The sequence below is a fragment of the Polistes canadensis genome, unplaced genomic scaffold (genome assembly GCF_001313835.1).
Source record: "Polistes canadensis isolate GaletaPanama2010 unplaced genomic scaffold, ASM131383v1 scaffold_25, whole genome shotgun sequence".
In the NCBI taxonomy this organism is placed as follows: domain Eukaryota; kingdom Metazoa; phylum Arthropoda; class Insecta; order Hymenoptera; family Vespidae; genus Polistes; species Polistes canadensis.
In genome coordinates, this window is record NW_014569572.1 from 1,020,822 (window position 1) to 1,038,307 (window position 17,486).

Here is a 17,486-nt window from a genome sequence, read left to right on the forward strand (position 1 = left end):
ATACTAACAAATGATAAGTGGGAAGAAATGTTTATGCAGAATATATTAGTTCTTTAATTGACAAATTCCTTAGCAGTTTCTTACTGAAACTTCAATCAATTTCGCTTTTAATTTAATATTTCCAAAATTTATAATATTCTCATATTTGTTCATCGGATACATGTCCACAATAGTTCACAAATTCTAATATATTCCTATTTCAGTCTTAAAATAATCAATTCTTTAATCATAATTATAAATAAATTATTTATAAAATTTTTGTATAATATTATAAAAATATGATATTGATTCTTTTGAGATAAAAGTTGTTTAATCTTTTTAATTAGCAAATCGATTGCTATTGTGGTCATAAATGTGACAGGTTCAATTGAAGTTAATAAAAATACGTAAAACAATAATGTGTCTCAATTTGTAAATACAATTTAATTTAATTTGTACTATTGCAAAAATTTAAATAGATATATGACGATGTAATCATTAAAATATGAACAATCTCTCATCGGTGTTAGGGTAAAAATCAATAAAATATGTTCGACAGTGAACATGTTAATAGATAAAAAGTAGAAAAAAATGCTTACGTGGAATATATTTGTTTTTAATTGACAAGTTCCTTAGCAATTTCTTACTGAAACTTCAATCAATATCACTTTCGTTTTCATTTTTTAAAAACTTGCAATATTCGTCTATTTTTCCATTGCATAGATCCTTGCAATATAAAATATATCGCAAATTTTGACATATTCCTGTTTCAGTCTTGACATTATCTATTTTCTAATTGCAATTACAAATAAATTTTTCAAAAAGTTATTATATGTGTAATATCATTAAAAATATGACATTGAATCTGCTGCGGCAGCATTCATTTAATTACTCTAATTAAAAAGTAGGGATGTCATTATAGACACTATAAAACATCATCACCTATCATATAAAATGGATTATTTGCCACAATATCACTATATTCTTCTATACTATCTCTACAGACCATAGTTCTTTTGTCGTTATTCCTATTCCTTGTCGTCCATAGAGGAAAAGATGACATTACTACACCAATTAATTTCTGAACATTAGATTGAACTCCGTTTCTCTAAAAAAGAAAAAAGAACAGAAAATAATAATTATAACAAAGTATAAGAAATAATTAAACAAAGCAGGCAATTTGTCTTTACTTCATGTACTTGTTTGACTTGATCAATATCTTCTACCAATTCATTTTCCATCACAATACGGTCTTGTTCATCTTTCTTTATATGTACCCATGAGTCATTACTTTCTGGCTCCTAAAAGTAAATGTATCCATTGCTTAAGTTAACATTTGATTTTATTAGCATTTATTAATTATCTACAAACCTGTTTGTCATTTGTACTTTTTAATACTAATTCATCAATCATAGATTGTAGACAAACAGACATTAAAATAGCTTGATTAGAAGAAATTGTAATCCATTGCAATTTATTATCAGGAAATAAATATTCGAAAGTTAGTTCGAAATTAAACTGGTCATTATCAATCCATCCAATACTCTAAAAATGTTATATTCGTGTCATTTATAACTGCAAATATTCTTAATTTTCTAAATGCATACTTACAGTTGGTACATTTGATAAAGTAGTAATACGCCAACATCGTATTCTAGTTATTTTACATGACAGTTCAGTATCATTACGATGATCTAGTATACATAAATTTAATTCATTATTACCGATGCCAACTGTTACTTTTGATTTTGGTTCAGGATAATCACAGCGGCATGGTACAAATCGTAAATAGCCATAATATTTTAATCTTCGTGTTGATAATTTCTGGAAAACAGATTAAAATAAAAACTTGAAATAACATTTAGTAATTATTCGTCGCAATTTGATTCTAATTTTTAATAAGATACCACAAATATGTAAGAATTTCTCAAAACATATATACCTTTTTTTACCTCTAATGCACTTAATAACATAAGACATGCACTTCACCTTGATAAAAATGTATCGTTAAATACATTTTGACGAAGTAAATTAGAGAAAATAAATCGAGTGAAAAAATGGAGTTTTTTGATCGTTAATGTATAAACTTAAAAATTGAAATTACTTATAAACAAGATACCTTTTTATCCAAAATATACTGATTAAATTTAATATTTGCTGAAAAGAAGACCCTGTCGTTCGCAATATCAGCATTTATTTCTTGGATTAAAAATCCTCTAGTTATAGGAATTGTAAATAATTTAATACTATGTTCTATATCCCAATAATTCTTTCTAATTGTAAGAAATATTCGAATACCTGAAGTGAGCATTCTTTTATATGTTATAACAGGAGATTCAAACTCCTCTAACTTCCGCAATACTGAAGAACAAACAAAAAAGTTATTAGATAGTGCATAAATGAAATAAAATATAATAATACTATTGTAATAACATTAGAGCATACATACTAGTATGTATATCAACCTTATCGCCAACTTTTTGTGCAATAATAAACAAAGAAAAGTAAGCCCCTAGATGACCTTGGTCAATTATTTTCTAAAAAATAATATATGAATAAAAAATGAAATAGTAACTTAATTGCACTTAATAATATTTTTAATAATATACACAAATATACCTTCACAACTTGCCCAGAATTTAATTTTGAAGAAAATGTAAGTGTTTGTATAGAATTTTTTATATATACTTCCAATGGCTCATCCTCCCATATACCACATACAAGTTCCTGTTGTGCATTAAAAAAAAATCTGTTAAATAATTCTGAGGAATATATTACGGATGTCTGCCCTATTATTTGCAGATATTTTTCTAGGCCGACACGACGTTCTTCCTGTTGATTCGCAGTTAAAGGAAAGAACTTTTTTGGAGGAAATGCTGGAAGGAGAGGTCCAAACTTTTTGACTAACTCTTCGTGTAAGTTGTGAAATTGCCTGTATCGTAAAGTACAATGCAATAATCCATTAATATGAACATTGTAACTCTGAAAAAGAAGTGAATAGTACAAGTTAAGTAATAATGTAATTGTCTTCATACAAATTTAAGATATTTATACTTACAACATATATACTATTAGATTCATCAACAAGTTCTTGGGTGTCTGGTATAGCGAAATGCATTTTTACAAACTTTTTACAAAGTTACAAAATGTAAAGGCTTTTGAGTTTTGTATTTTTTAGGCAGGTACGTAGTTTATATATTTCTCCTTAAAAAAGAATATTAGAAAATATTTGTCAATAATTTCAAAATAGAGATACATCTATTTTATACTTTAATAAAATTTACGCATCATTATACATATATATTAGGTTTTTGAATACTTTATATAGCTAAACTCTTGATATATTATCTAAACTTCGATAAAACAATTCGTTATATGTATTTAATTTCATACTTTAACTCATTATCTATTGTGTATTAAATAATTCATTATGGAAATATACTACAAATGCAAATACTGTATTATTGTTATAATAATCTTCCTCACTGATTAATTCTTTTTAAAATGTGTCTGTTAATATAAATTCAAGTTTATAACGAATTCGATTTATTATATCATCGTTTAAATATATATTATCTGAATAAACCACAAATGCATATATCAAATGAATTGTTTTCATGGACTTACAAACTTATTAATTACCATACGTAAACATACAATATATTTCTGTTTGTACATGCATTCAATATTAACTTAACAATGCGTTACGTGTATGTATATTTATAACCTTATTTTACGTGCAGACTTAAATAATCAATAACACAGTTTCACATTTCTATAAAGCATAGATCGAATGAGTAGGATGTGAATTCAAATATGACCGAATCGAACAAAAATGTCTGACAATCGAACATTTTATATATTTACTTATGAATCTCATATAGGTATTTATTTTATTTTTATTTTCTAGTGTCAAATAAAAATCACCAATTATATTAATATTACCTAAGTAAGTACTGCAAATAATAATACTTACTTTATATATATCACATATAATGTTGTCAGCTTCCGTGTCTAACTTTGGTGACTTCCTGTATGAGTCGTAGGAATCACAAATGCACAATGAACAAATGATTCAATATGATCATGCAACTGGCTTCAATGGAAAGTGCAGTTTTGGGCGTATGCGACCCATGTATGTACGGAAAGTGTTAAGGAGGATTTACATGAATGTGCTAAGTATAAACTAACATTTTTGATTGGATGCATTCGTCTTCTATTCTTTAGAAACTTTGATTTAAATTCTTGTCTTATAAGGTAACGAAAAACAGATAAACGATCTCTCATTGTGTACAATATTCCGGACATTTTATAACGCTTCATAAAGGTTAGATTGATTGTTATCACAATTATTTAATTTTACATGAATATTAATATTCTTGAACAAATAAACAAAGTAATGCTATTTGCTGTCATCTATAAACTTCATACGCATAAAAAATCTGATTGGTTAGCCGTAGAGGAGTACATTTAATCGGTCGTCATTCTACGATTGATCGGATTTGACGTGGGTCGTCTCAAAATTAGTGACTGCTATACTCGTGACCTTGAATGGTAAAAAATTGTTTGTAAAAATATTAGTAGTGTCATAAATGCGTTCCTAAGCCCGGATTGCATTTAATAAAGACAAGAGAGAAGAAATATTCTCCGCAACGGGCAAATGATGCTTCCGAATGAGGTTCATTAAATAATTAAGCTAATTATAACAAATTCCCTTTTTCTTGTCTATAAAGATCTAACTATTATATTTTTCTACATTGTTTTGTTAAAAGGTTCTCGCGTAGATGAGATTTCTCTTGACTGATACATCCTGTGTACAACGCTAAGATATACAACAAGAAGAATGTATTGCCTACAGTGGTTGCTTCCAGTGTTGTTAATACCCAAACCTGTAAATCCTGCATTGCTACAAACGCACGTTATGTTTATGGCACTTTATCTAATTGGATTCTTCTTGGAGCGTAAACCTTGTAATACATGTGGTTTAGTCTTCTTAGTTGCAATTTTTCTGATATGTTACAGCGGTATTGGTAACTGCTTCCTATGGAGCAAAAATTGTGACACTGTAAGATGTATTAATGGTTAAAATGATTTCATTGCTCTTCCTAGATATTTCAATTCTACTTATTTTTGCATCTGTCTTCTTCAAGAATGAGTTTAAGAAATAATCTTAAATAATCAATTTGAGTGATATATGAAATCAATAAGTATTTATATAGAATATGATGACAACAAAAATATGTTATCGACTTAAGGCTTTATTACTAATGTATTGTAAATTCTTATATTTTTCATAACCTTCCAATTATGAACTATTAAAGAATGTCGTACAGTAGAATTTATGTATCAAGCTTACCTATTAGGTTTTTAAATAGTTTGTAACTAAATTCTTAATATATAATCTAATCTTCGATAGAACAATCTCTAAAACATATACAATTTCATATATTAAATATATATGTATTACAGTAAATAATTCATTATGAAAATTTATTACAAATGCAAATATTGTAATATTGCTATAATGATCTTCCTGATTAATAACATCTTTTTGAAATGTGGCATTTTAATGACATAAATATATGTTTAAATTATATTCCTTTGATGTATTAACAGAAAAGGTATGTTGTAGCTGTTAAATAAATAAATTATTATAAACTTGTTTGTAATTTCTACCAGTTAATCGTAATTACAAAGTAGCATCTTTAAGCATACGAAGATGACAGTTCAAGTATTACTAAAAAACAAAATAGAGTTCAAAAATCTTTATAGATTTTATAAAATCATTAATATTTAAATTTAATAGTAATATCAACTTTTCGGATAGTATAAGGTAAACATTTGATTATATGTCTGTAATAAAAATATTAAACGTAATATGAGATAAAATATCTCTAAAAAAAAATGTAGATGGTTGAATAACGTATCAAACATTTTTTTCTATAAATAGATTCGCAAGATTTTGTTAAATATTTTAAATTAAAACATTTTCACTTGATATTTGTATAAAATTCTTTTCAAGAAAAAGGAAAATCAGGGTTACCATCCTGACAAAGATAAATATGGTTTGTAAAACATTACTAATTTTTTTGGCCTACAGTTTACATATACGTATATAAAATATTAGTATCTTAAAGACAAAAAAATAATCAAATATAAAGTATAAAAGATTTAATTTAATTATATTTTATTCAATACACTTAGAAAATTGTATGTGTTTTTATATTTATAAGAAAATAATCTATTTAGTAGTTATTATGATTAAGATTATAGTTCAAATTACTTGTATCTTATGGACCAATAAAATCAATTCGGTTATTAGTATATTCCCGCGTAAGCGTAGTATTCTGTAACTGAATTCGAAAGATTTGTGTATAAATTACTTGTTTGTCGAAATGAAATATTACTTATGTAGTATTTTTATAAAAAAAAACAGTATGGTGTAGTGTTTCTAATTAGGTTAGCAGTATTTTTTTGATCACTATATTATTTACATAATTGTAGATTTGTTAAATTAATAAAAAAGAACGTTAACATTGAAGTTCTTAATTTTTAGCGATTCATTTCCTTGAATTTTACATAAAATGTCGTACGAAAACAATGGTTTAAGTATTCCCGTTAGAAGTACTGCGAAAGTTTTGAGTTTCTTTAATAGATCAAAAGAAATAATTACTGAGAACGAAGTTAAAAATGATTCTGTGATTTCCGAATGTGATGCTGAATTAAATACCAATAGCAATAAACATTTATACGTTGAAAGTAATGATAAACTGTAAGTATTACTTTTCTAAAATATTTCTAATTTATTTTAATTATATTTTTTCTTATTAATATTAAATAATCTCGTTAGACGTATTTCAAAAGTTTTGAGTTCCTTTAATAAATCAAAACAGATAATTACCAAAAATGAAGTTAAAAATGAATCGATGATTCCTGAATGTGATACTGAATTAAATACCAATAAGAACAAACGTCCATATGCAGAAAGTAATAATAAACTGTATGTATTACTTTTTTAAGATATGTTTGATTTATTTTAATTATATTTTTTCTTATTTATATTGCTATTAATATCACACGAACTAACATTGATTTTAGTATATATAATGTCGTATTTGGAAAAGTAACTACTAAAAAACATAAAACATGGGATAATGATGGTTTTTTAGAAGTTAATGGAAAAAATGCGATTTTAAAGGTAACATATTTGCATATGATATTATTTAGCATGTTAGTATAAGAATATTTCATATATTTCGTTCTATTATTAAGTAGGATCAGGATGGTAGTATCGTTGGCAGAACAACGGTCAATCCACAAAGTTTAGATGAAGGTTTTAGATTATTTATGGGTGGTAAAGAAGTAGAGGTAAATAAATATCATATTTTTGGCTAGGTTAATACGTTAATATAAAGATTAATTTGAAATTTTTATTAGATAATTAGCAGAATATCACATGATATAAACTTAACGGATAATACTTGCAAAAATATAGAAGAGAAAGAACCACCAAGGAAGAAGTTTAAAACTTCCATTACTGGTTCAAGTTTATTAGGAGTTTCGCTTAAAAAGAGTAGGATATTTCTCAATTGAAAATATTTACTGAGAAACATTTTATTCTATTATTTTATTGTTTATCAATGTTATCTATTTGATATTGTAGATTCTGAGCTAACTTCTGAAGCATTAATAATGCCAATTTTGTCTATTAAATTAGATGATACAAATGATAATATTAATTTAGAAAACGAACAACAAGTGTCTGTAGATGCCTGTTTGACAAATGTACTTAGACCACATCAACGAGATGGAGTGATTTTTCTTTATGAATGTATTATGGGAATCAAAGTTGAGAATAATTATGGTGCTATTTTGGCAGATGAAATGGGCCTTGGTAAAACATTGCAATGTATAACATTGATATGGACGCTCTTAAAAAAAGGACCATTTGGTAAACCGATATTAAAACGTGTAATTATTGTGACTCCCAGCAGTCTGTGTAGCAATTGGAAAAAAGAATTTATTCATTGGTTGGGCTCTCATAGGATTTTTCCTTTTATTGCTGATAGTAAAAATAAGCCATTAAATTTTAAAAGACAACCAAGATCGCAAGTATTAATTATTAGTTATGAAATGTTTGTTAGAAGCTACGAAGAAATCAAAGATATTAAATTTGATTTAATAATATGCGATGAAGGACATAGATTGAAAAATAGTAACATACAAGCAGCCAAGGTAACAATATTGTTTTAATTTATTTCATTATATTTGTTTAACAAATAAATTCACTTGTGATTACGTTATATATATTTTATATTTCACAGCTATTACAAGAAATGGATTGTAAAAAAAGAATTCTTTTATCAGGCACACCTATACAGAATGATTTGCAAGAATTTTATACTCTTGTCAATTTTGTAAATCCTGTAATTTTAGGTAGCAGTACAGAATACAAGCATTATTACGAAGATCCTATCATTGCTTCTCAATGTCCATATGCATCTGAAGATGCTCAATCTTTAGGAAAGGAACGAGCCCAAGAATTGCGTGATGCAACTAGTCCTTTTATTTTAAGACGTACCCAAGAAATAATTAGTAAATATTTACCACAAAAGAATGAAATGGTTATATTTTGTCATTTATCAAAAAGACAAAAAAGCTTATATTCTCTTGTAATAGATACTTGGTTTGACAATACGATATTACCAGAGAAAAAAGTATCACATTTAACGATTATAACAGCACTTAAAAAGATTTGCAATCATCCAGATTTATTTACCAATGATAAAGATAATTTTTTAAATAATAATCCAATGTTTTTGCAATTAATAAAAAATGATAATTCTTCAAATGTTAATGAAACAGAATATTGTGGTAAAATAACACTCGTTCGATGTTTAATGAGAAATATAAAAAAAACCAATGAAAAAATTGTACTAGTTTCTTACTACACACAAACACTTGATTTTTTGGAAACTATTTGCAATGCCGAAGGCTTGAAATTTTGTAGACTCGACGGTAGTACACAAAATGTGTCCAGAATGAAAATTATAGAACAATTCAATTCTAAAACTGATGATAGTAGTAAGTAAATATATATTTTCATCATGTTATATATTATTTTTTTTATAAAGGTACATTATAATTACAGAAATATTCTTATTAAGTGCTAAAGCAGGAGGTGTAGGATTAAATTTACCAGGAGCATCTAGGCTAATATTATTTGATTCTGATTGGAATCCCGCATCAGATGCTCAAGCTATGGCGAGAATATGGAGGCAGGGTCAAAAAAAAAATGTTTATATCTATAGGTAACAATTATAATGCATAATTTGTTATTTCAGTTATTTAAAAGGAAATGTATTAAAAATATTTCAATGATATAAACTCTATATTTTACAATTGCTAGATTATTAATGTCAGGCACGATTGAAGAAAAAATATATCAACGTCAAATTAGTAAAACAAATTTAAGTGAAATTGTTGTAGATGCAAATAATCTTTCTTCTTTGAAATTATCAGCTAACGAATTAAAGGTAAATTACAATTGTTTTGTATGATATGTGTATAATTTGAGTAATTGTTATTAACATGAATTTAATCATTCCTAATTCAAATTTAATTTATAGGATTTATTTACCTTAACATTAAATACAGATTCTTTAACACACGATTTGATGAATTGCACATGCGTCGGTCAAACAAATCTCAACGAATTATCAGATGAATCTGAAGATACAAAACTGAACACGAAAGAGAATATAAAAGATATTACCAAAAAAGAACAATCTCAACAGAATTTAACTATTAATCAACTTCTTGATTGGCAGCATTATAGACAACCGTTTTCAGACGTTATGATGCAGGTAAGATAACAAAATTACAAGATATTTTAGTAAGGATGTTATTATTTTAAAACATTCTACATTTATGTAAACCCTTTTATACCTTGATATATTATAGTTATTACTGTGATAACATATTAAATATTATAAAAGGAAGATACATATTTTCATATAGATTTCTATTTTTAGGAGCTCATGTTAAAACAAGTATCTAAACATATTTCATTTATATTTAAAAACTCTATAACCGAAAAATATGATTCGACAACTTGAGAAACAAATTGTTTTGTAATAAAATATAAAAAGAGTATTATAATAGTATCACAATTATTTAAAAGTTTGAAAGTTAATGAAAATAGGAGTTATAATTTATTTTTACTTGACATAAAATTTAATATTCTATTAACAGTTTCACCCGATTCAACTATTTCTATAAGTTCTTCCACTTCTGCTTTATTTATTTCCAATAAAGTTTGTTTATTGCATTTTTGCACTAAACGTTTGATACCTATTATAGACTGAAATTTGATTTCAATAATTATTTAATTAGCAACAAAATAATGAATAAAATATAAAAATCATGTCAAAATTATAATGTGTGTATACCTTTGTAGACAGTTGACTTAGTTTATTTAGATATTTCCATACTTCTTCTTCATTTTTATATATATTTCCAACTAAACGATATTCTTTTGCTTCTTTAGCATCCATTTTATAACCAAAATATAACATTTCACTAGCCTAGAAAAATACAAATTTCACAACATATTTTTTGGAGAATGGAGAATTTTAGAGAATAGAATATTTCAATAAATTTAAAAATAATACAATAATTCTAATTATATTGTATAAATGTATGTAATACAATTACCTTACTTGGTCCCATTATTTTTGGAAATATATACGAAGAACAACCTTCAGATATGAAACCTAATTTAGTAAAAGGTGTGTAGAAATATGCCTTAAAAATATAAGCAATTAAATTTAATTAAAACTAAGTAAAATAAACAAAATAATTTCTATATAAATGTATAATGAAATTACCTTCTCTGAAGCATATACAATATCACAAAGCCCAAGCAAAGTGGTTCCGACACCAATTGCTGGACCATTTACGACAGCTATCAACAGTTTAGGAAAAGTAATTAGAGCATCGATAAAATTTCTATAAAAATTAAAATATACGTAAATATGTATATATGTAAATATGTATATGCTTATTGTATTAAATATATGTGTGCATACAAACTATTAATGTAATTTATAAGTAAAATTATTTACTTAAAAATTGTAAAAAAAGTTTCATTTGATGAGCTTGGACTTAATATATTAAGATCATTTCCACTAGTAAAGAAATGTCCCGTTCCAGTAAAAACAACCATGTATATGCTATCGTCTTTTGAAGAATCATTTAAAATATTTGTTATTTCCATGTACATCTGTGTAACGATATATATATAAATGTATTTTGTCAATAATATCAAAAAATTATAAAGGAATGCGATTTAACATTTTAATAAGCATTAAAATATATTACCTTTATTGATATAGCATTCCTTTTCTTAGGTCTATTAAATATAACTTTTTTAATTCCATTTTTTAAGTTAACTATAAGAATATCTTCTTCAGCGTTAATCGGATCCATTTTAATGTCGTTGTGATAAGGAAACTTGTCTAAATGCGTAAATTATGTCAATACTAAAGAAAAAATATATTATGTAAAGATTTGCTCCCATATGAAGTGTTTACGAATGTTGGTAAAAAAAATATTTACAGTTAGATAAATCTTTGAAAGATACTTCTGATTAATTTATTTCGAAAAAATAAAATCTTAAGAGTACGATAAATATTATAACAAAAATTAAAATTTATTTTAAATATAGATATATATATAGTATAAAGAAAAGAGGAAGAATAAAAAAGAAATAAATAAAATAAATATGAAATATATTTTAAATAATAGAAGTTAGCAAAATAGACTAATAGATGACGCTTCGTTCCCGAAAATCTTGGCTCGAACTTCTATTTCCTGTTCCGATGCGTAGATGGCTCTGCGAAGTCAACAACCGGTTGGAGCAAGTGTAAAAGAGTAAGGTGGTTATGCTTGTGAGAAGCCAGCGTCTTACGTGAACAATTTGCTAAAACATGTAAGGAAACAGTGTACGGCATATCTACGTTGCAATTTTTTACGTTTATTTTTTTTTTTTCGTTAAAAACAATCGTTAAAACGCATTGAAGGACGTTTAAAATCATTTTTGATCGGCTTACGAAATTCGTTTTATCGTTCGTGACATTACAATTTGGAAGCTACAAGGGCAAACACGAATCACTGTTTGAGAATGAGCACGAACAATGCACAGGCACTTTTTGCGTGCTCAAGATGTTTCTCAAGGCATCCTTTCGAGGATCTTTCACCAGGACAACAATTATGCAAGGTAAATTATTTTACATTGTATTATTAGTTGATTACAATTTATGCGCGAAATTTCATACTTCAGCGGGACGTTTCGAAGCGTCTCTTTCGTTTCGTAGAAACCAATTGCTAATATTAGAACATTTAATATCATTGTATGTTTGACGCGTGATCGGTTCTTTAATTTAATTCTTTTCAATTTTTTATTATTTATATATAAAATATTTTTAATATAATAGTATTAGGTACACAAATTTATATGAAATTTAATTATTCAATTGATTTTTCTTCAATTGCTTATTAAAATTACAATTTTATTTTTTATTGCCTTAGGAATGTAGAGGCGCATTCCCTGTTGTGAAATGCACATACTGTAGATCAGAATTCCAACAGACGATGTAAGTATAGAAGCATAAAGCAATGTGTTTTCTGACAAACATAGATTTCGTCGCTCTATATTAAGAATTATATTTTTAAATTATTATTCTTTTTTTTTATTTTTCTATATAGAAAGGGAAATACAAGTACCATATGTAAAAAGTGCGAACAAAATGTCAAGTCATATGGAAAACCATCAGCGTGTGAATATTGCAACACCATTGCTGCATTTATTGGCAGTAAGTGCCAACGGTGTACTAATTCTGAAAAACGTTATGGTCCTCCAGTCACTTGCGAGCAATGCAAGCAGAAGTGTGCCTTTGACAGACAGGATGAAGATAAAAAGGTAAAAGGTTAATCAATATTTAAAAAGAAAAAAAATGATTCCTTGTCACAGCGAAGGAGACATCTTCAGCTGCTCAGATACTATCGCTATTACTTGCGACATTTTTTGTATTAACATAATGCTGACGTCTATGTTTAACTTGCCTTAAGAACGCGTTATAAAATTTTAGTTTTTCTATATAAATTCTCATATGAAAATATCTTTTTCAGATCATATTCTGTAAAGTAATATATTATTAATTACATTTATTTTTTGCATGTATTAAGTTACATACAGATAAAAGAGTCCCTAATTGATCACTATGTACTTTGAATATATTTAACGCTTTGTCTTTTTCTATGCTTTGTGCACTTTTTTGGAACACAAGAAATTTTCGTATAATTAATTGGTATTGCATGTCATAGTAATATTTACAAGCGTCTACGGAGATATCTTTCATATGGAATTTTTTAGATTTCCATATTTCCTGTGTTCCTGCATAACAGAGGGTAGCTGTGCACACTGTTCTCTTTTGATTCGTATATTTTTATCGGATCAGTGTGTATGACTTCCTGTCAAAAATTCTTTTCTTTTTTTAGAGAACGAATAAACATCAAGTGTAGTTTCTACAGCTAAGACCTCTCTCTTGTTGGTATATGGTAATACATTAAAGTCGCAGTAACGCTACTGCTAGTTACCATGGTATTTTTGTTTTTAGGTTGACGGCAAATTGTTATGTTGGCTTTGTACTCTATCTTATAAGCGGGCCTTGGCTAAGACGAAACAATCAGATGCTGATAGGAGAGCGCATATGAAACTAGCTCAACAACGGGCCGCTAAACACAAGGAGCACAAGTAAGCATTCAAATAATTGATTTTACCTAAGCTATGCATTTTTATTACGTATTTTATAGAAATTTCTTATTTGATTTTATTTACTTATTTATTTATTTGTATTAGATTAAAAGGTCACAATAAGAGGCCACAAAGAGTCGATGTCACTAAGCTGCCACCGCAATCAGAAGGAGGGGATACGAATGGCCCTACTCCAGTAAAGGTTGCACGAATGGCCGGCGTACACGATCCTCACGATCCAAACAGTTCAGATCATGTGGTTGCAGTTACACAACTTAAGGAGAAAATAGCTCATCTTCAAAAACAAATTAGTATGAAAGATAGTCAGCTCCTTGCTAAAGACAGACAGGTATATATAAGTTTGATACTATTTACGGTGTACTTTAATTGGTGTGTAATCACAATCTCGTGTTATATATAAATTTGATTCTTATTTTGTTTGTTTGTTTGTAATATACAGATAACGGAATTAAAGGCAAAAAATTTTACATCAGAGACAGAGCTACGTAATAAGATGAAAGCAACCGAAAAGGAATACGAAACTAAAGTATCAAACATGCAACATAAAATATCGAGTTTGTTAAAGGAAGTTGCATCATTATCAAAGACATCCAAACGAGGTGACAGAGTAGCTGCTACTAAGACTGAAGCTGGGACCAACAGTGGAAGTGGAACAGACAGCCCTGTACCTTGATAAGGTATGGAATTGTAACTTAAATAATTAATTCATTGATTTTATTGCAATCACTAAGTTAAAAGATTCAATCTATTAGAGCGAGATTACGAAATGATGTATTAATTAAAAATAATGACCAAAACAAGCTTCATTTTTGTATATAATTTTTCACGCTTGTTAATCATATTTGTAATTGTTAAATAACCGAAGTAGGTTAATATTTTCGATGAATATTAACCCTTTCGCTCCGATGAATGTATGTATATATTTAGTGTATCTATACACTATCGAAAAGTGGGCGATCAGATACAAAAGAACAACGTGTTCCGTACACAGCGATCATATTTTGTCACAAGCGCGCCGTAGCGAAAGGGTTAATTAATAATGTTTTGTATTCTTATTTTTCTTCGCCTGATTTATCGATTCTTCAAATGATATACAGTAAACTCTCGTATAACGCATTAAAAATATTTAATAAAACAAATTATCACTAAATAATTAAATTATTGTCCTGTTTTAATTTTCTAGATTTTTTCTATTTTACTATTTCAATAGGTAAATTATAGAAAACTAAATTAGACAATTACAACAGTTGTTATTTTTAAACATGTTATTTATATTATTCTTGTTATACAAAGAAAATTCTTCTGTAAAATGATTTTGTGTAACGTGATTCCATAAAACGTGTAATTTAACCGCGTTATACGAGGATCTATTGTAATTGATCGTACATTGATAAGATCATAATACGAATAGCATATTAGATTTATCAAACTGTTTGCAGGAACTTCGTTAGCTGCGCAACATACTCGAATGCCCATAATTTTATAAATCATGTGGTACATTACGAATAGTTAATTGTTTCCATTAATCAAACGAAATTGTATTATTTTTCTAATTACTATAGGAACGTATATCATCTCCGATGTATACATGAAAGTCTCGTTTATCCCTTAAAGGGAGAACGAGTGCGTGCAAAAGTTTTTTATCTATAAGTTAGATAGTCTTTTTCTTAAATAATTCGCGAGTGACAATTCTGCTTATACGCAAAATGAGTTTTTATCGTGAACAAAATAGTTGATTAGGTTTTTTTATGAACCTGAATGATGTCTCCTATGGTTAAAATGCGATTTTTTATGTTCTTGAACGAGATAGCATTAATAACAAAAAAAAAAAAAATAAGTAAAATAAAATGAAATAAAATAAATAAGTAAATAAATAAGAAAATAAATAAATAAATAAATAAATGATGTTACATGTGAATAGATTGTATGAATCGAATGATATGGCTCTTGTAAGGTTTTATTATTTATAATAACAATAATGTAACGAAAATGAGCCAAGATATGGTGATTGTGTAGGACAATTTACAATAAAACATTTAAAATCATTTATTACCCATGTGGTCTTCTCACGTTCAACTCGGAATAACCTTTTTTTACGTATAATTTTTATTTGTCTAATAATAATCCACACATAATCTTATTTTTCCAATCCACAGTTGTTATTTCCTTTCTATTTCCTCTTGAAAAGTATATATAGAAAAGGATATGCGTGTGTGTATATATATTTAGGTATCAAAAAGGTAGTGACATGTTCATGTAAATATCCAACAGCCATATATTTATTTTTTATTTTAAGAAACAAATGCTAATTGAGCATTACCTATTCAATAATTGTAATGATAATAAATGCGTAACAATTTACTATATACGAAGTGTAAGGATAATTAACTTTTAATTTATAGTCGTTTAAATATATGTACGAGAGTTGTACACGCGTGTACAAATACAGTTGGAGTTTATTCTTTATTTTATTGAGAGATGATAAGAACTAAATATTGCTTGTTTGTTGCCGAGGCTTTTTTTTTTTTTAGTCTCTCGCTTTCTTTCGATATTTTACTACTTTCAGCATATTTACACGGTTCACTCTTTTCTTCTTCTTCCTCATCTTAACTCCTCCTCTTGATCCTCCTCCTCCTCTTGCACTTCTCTATCTATCTATATCTATCGATTTATTTATTCATTCCATTCTCTCGGTTTTCTATTTTTCACTTATTTCATTTCTATTCCATTATTATTATAAACTTTTCGATTGATATCATGCCTCTTATTTTTGTCGTTTTCTTTGTTTTTTTTTTTTTATTTTCCTAACATTTCTTTCCATTTCATTGTTCAAACCTAAATACTAGGTTTCTCTTGAATCCGTTAATAATATTTATAGTGCGCTTATTACAGGCAAAGCGGGAAATCAAGAATCGATATGGAATAATAATGTATTTCTTATAAGAGCGTTTCTGGAAACTTTTTATATCGTTCGGATGTATGTACGCATGCATGTAAAGATTACGAACGTAGCAAAAATACTTCTTGATCTACGGTAATATAATATCGAGTATATTATATATCCATGTGAAAAGTGTCGCACGAAGCGTGTACCGATAATGAGAAGCGATGAACAAAAAAATTCGTCAAAAATATTTATCGACAAAATATATTCGTCGACATTTTAAAAATAACTTTTTCTTTTTCTTTCTTTTTATCTCACCCTTTCTCCATGTTTCTCTTTCCCTTTCTTTCACTTTCTTTCTTTCTTTTTTTATTTCTGTTTTTAATTCAATGTCATCGCGTTGGTCAAGCATTATGCATACGTAGACGAATTTTTCCATAACGCCTTCATAAGCTACCCAAGTTTTGTACACTTTGCATAAATAATTAATTGGTATAGCGTGCATTATATATGTACAAGTTTTCTATAAATAAGGAATTATTTTTATATAAATTCAATGCCTGAGTCACCCACGTTGCCTGTCACATATTATAACGTATCAGCAGATTTAATTAATATTTCAAGGCTTTACAGTTTTTTTATGTTTTCATTTCTTTTATTACTCTTTTCTATTTCTTTTTTTTTTTTTTTTGATCGAACGATTCGCTTCATTATTCGGATTTTCGCGATTTATTTGGAAGATACGTTCGCGAAGGAACCTTTATTTATTTATTTATTTATTTCTCT

General features: G+C 27.3%; 5 protein-coding genes across 9 annotated transcripts; 3 read left to right on the top strand and 2 right to left on the bottom strand.

Annotated features, from left to right (window-relative positions):
• Positions 1 to 76: 76 nt before the first annotated feature.
• LOC106783749 (sorting nexin-17) lies at positions 77 to 4,656 on the bottom strand. Of its 2 annotated transcripts, none has more exons than XM_014742551.1 (9): positions 3,956 to 4,656; positions 3,038 to 3,183; positions 2,599 to 2,961; positions 2,429 to 2,516; positions 2,099 to 2,340; positions 1,591 to 1,803; positions 1,351 to 1,524; positions 1,170 to 1,280; positions 77 to 1,087 (listed from the first exon to the last, which is right to left on the bottom strand). In XM_014742551.1, the coding sequence occupies exons 2-9, from the start codon at positions 3,095 to 3,097 to the stop codon at positions 905 to 907; spliced, it is 1,434 nt and encodes a 477-aa protein (XP_014598037.1). In that variant the 5' UTR covers positions 3,098 to 3,183; positions 3,956 to 4,656; the 3' UTR covers positions 77 to 904. The 2 variants fall into 2 exon arrangements, with proteins under 2 accessions (XP_014598037.1, XP_014598038.1); XM_014742552.1 differs by lacking the exon at positions 3,956 to 4,656 and adding an exon at positions 3,607 to 3,840.
• A 95-nt stretch (positions 4,657 to 4,751) lies between these two features.
• Positions 4,752 to 5,637, top strand: LOC106783752 (bladder cancer-associated protein). The gene has a single exon (XM_014742556.1). The coding sequence runs from the start codon at positions 4,823 to 4,825 to the stop codon at positions 5,063 to 5,065; it is 243 nt and encodes an 80-aa protein (XP_014598042.1). The 5' UTR covers positions 4,752 to 4,822; the 3' UTR covers positions 5,066 to 5,637.
• Positions 5,638 to 5,965: 328 nt separating this feature from the next.
• LOC106783746 (DNA repair and recombination protein RAD54B-like) lies at positions 5,966 to 10,359 on the top strand. Of its 3 annotated transcripts, XM_014742545.1 has the most exons (12): positions 5,966 to 6,438; positions 6,536 to 6,751; positions 6,830 to 6,979; positions 7,078 to 7,177; positions 7,255 to 7,347; positions 7,417 to 7,552; positions 7,643 to 8,214; positions 8,304 to 9,063; positions 9,131 to 9,290; positions 9,389 to 9,515; positions 9,609 to 9,845; positions 10,014 to 10,359. In XM_014742545.1, exons 2-12 carry the CDS (start codon positions 6,564 to 6,566, stop codon positions 10,095 to 10,097), a joined length of 2,607 nt encoding a protein of 868 aa, XP_014598031.1. In that variant the 5' UTR covers positions 5,966 to 6,438; positions 6,536 to 6,563; the 3' UTR covers positions 10,098 to 10,359. The 3 variants fall into 3 exon arrangements, with proteins under 3 accessions (XP_014598031.1, XP_014598032.1, XP_014598033.1); XM_014742546.1 differs by lacking the exon at positions 5,966 to 6,438 and having other exon boundaries at positions 6,666 to 6,751; positions 6,873 to 6,979; XM_014742547.1 differs by lacking the exons at positions 5,966 to 6,438; positions 6,536 to 6,751; positions 6,830 to 6,979 and having other exon boundaries at positions 7,088 to 7,177; positions 7,252 to 7,347.
• On the bottom strand, positions 9,870 to 11,671 carry LOC106783751 (enoyl-CoA delta isomerase 2, mitochondrial). 2 transcript variants are annotated; one of them, XM_014742555.1, is made up of 7 exons: positions 11,599 to 11,671; positions 11,362 to 11,522; positions 11,106 to 11,263; positions 10,869 to 10,989; positions 10,696 to 10,785; positions 10,431 to 10,565; positions 9,870 to 10,342 (listed from the first exon to the last, which is right to left on the bottom strand). In XM_014742555.1, the coding sequence occupies exons 2-7, from the start codon at positions 11,467 to 11,469 to the stop codon at positions 10,187 to 10,189; spliced, it is 768 nt and encodes a 255-aa protein (XP_014598041.1). In that variant the 5' UTR covers positions 11,470 to 11,522; positions 11,599 to 11,671; the 3' UTR covers positions 9,870 to 10,186. The 2 variants fall into 2 exon arrangements, with proteins under 2 accessions (XP_014598041.1, XP_014598040.1); XM_014742554.1 differs by having other exon boundaries at positions 11,362 to 11,645.
• Positions 11,672 to 11,854: 183 nt separating this feature from the next.
• On the top strand, positions 11,855 to 15,859 carry LOC106783750 (protein FAM76A). Its single transcript, XM_014742553.1, has 7 exons — positions 11,855 to 12,259; positions 12,571 to 12,635; positions 12,748 to 12,961; positions 13,659 to 13,795; positions 13,901 to 14,144; positions 14,256 to 14,493; positions 15,256 to 15,859. The coding sequence occupies exons 1-6, from the start codon at positions 12,164 to 12,166 to the stop codon at positions 14,487 to 14,489; spliced, it is 990 nt and encodes a 329-aa protein (XP_014598039.1). The 5' UTR covers positions 11,855 to 12,163; the 3' UTR covers positions 14,490 to 14,493; positions 15,256 to 15,859.
• Positions 15,860 to 17,486: the final 1,627 nt, after the last annotated feature.

Bases quoted from the DNA above. Each gene is read 5' to 3' on its own strand.
- LOC106783752 (XM_014742556.1), top strand. From the start codon at position 4,823: ATGTATTGCCTACAGTGGTTGCTTCCAGTGTTGTTAATACCCAAACCT.
- LOC106783746 (XM_014742545.1), top strand. From the start codon at position 6,564: ATGTCGTACGAAAACAATGGTTTAAGTATTCCCGTTAGAAGTACTGCG. The intron at 7,178-7,254 runs GTAACATATTTG...ATTATTAAGTAG, and splicing joins GAAAAAATGCGATTTTAAAG to GATCAGGATGGTAGTATCGT. The intron at 9,064-9,130 runs GTAAGTAAATAT...TTATAATTACAG, and splicing joins TTCTAAAACTGATGATAGTA to AAATATTCTTATTAAGTGCT.
- LOC106783749 (XM_014742551.1), bottom strand. From the start codon at position 3,097: ATGCATTTCGCTATACCAGACACCCAAGAACTTGTTGATGAATCTAAT. The intron at 2,341-2,428 runs GTATGTATGCTC...TTTGTTCTTCAG, and splicing joins TAAGGTTGATATACATACTA to TATTGCGGAAGTTAGAGGAG. The intron at 1,525-1,590 runs GTAAGTATGCAT...TAACATTTTTAG, and splicing joins CTTTATCAAATGTACCAACT to AGTATTGGATGGATTGATAA.
- LOC106783751 (XM_014742555.1), bottom strand. From the start codon at position 11,469: ATGGATCCGATTAACGCTGAAGAAGATATTCTTATAGTTAACTTAAAA. The intron at 10,990-11,105 runs GTAAATAATTTT...TAATTTTTATAG, and splicing joins ACTTTTTTTACAATTTTTAA to AAATTTTATCGATGCTCTAA. The intron at 10,786-10,868 runs GTAATTTCATTA...TATATTTTTAAG, and splicing joins TTGTATATGCTTCAGAGAAG to GCATATTTCTACACACCTTT.
- LOC106783750 (XM_014742553.1), top strand. From the start codon at position 12,164: ATGAGCACGAACAATGCACAGGCACTTTTTGCGTGCTCAAGATGTTTC. The intron at 12,636-12,747 runs GTAAGTATAGAA...TTTTCTATATAG, and splicing joins TCAGAATTCCAACAGACGAT to AAAGGGAAATACAAGTACCA. The intron at 14,145-14,255 runs GTATATATAAGT...TGTAATATACAG, and splicing joins TCCTTGCTAAAGACAGACAG to ATAACGGAATTAAAGGCAAA.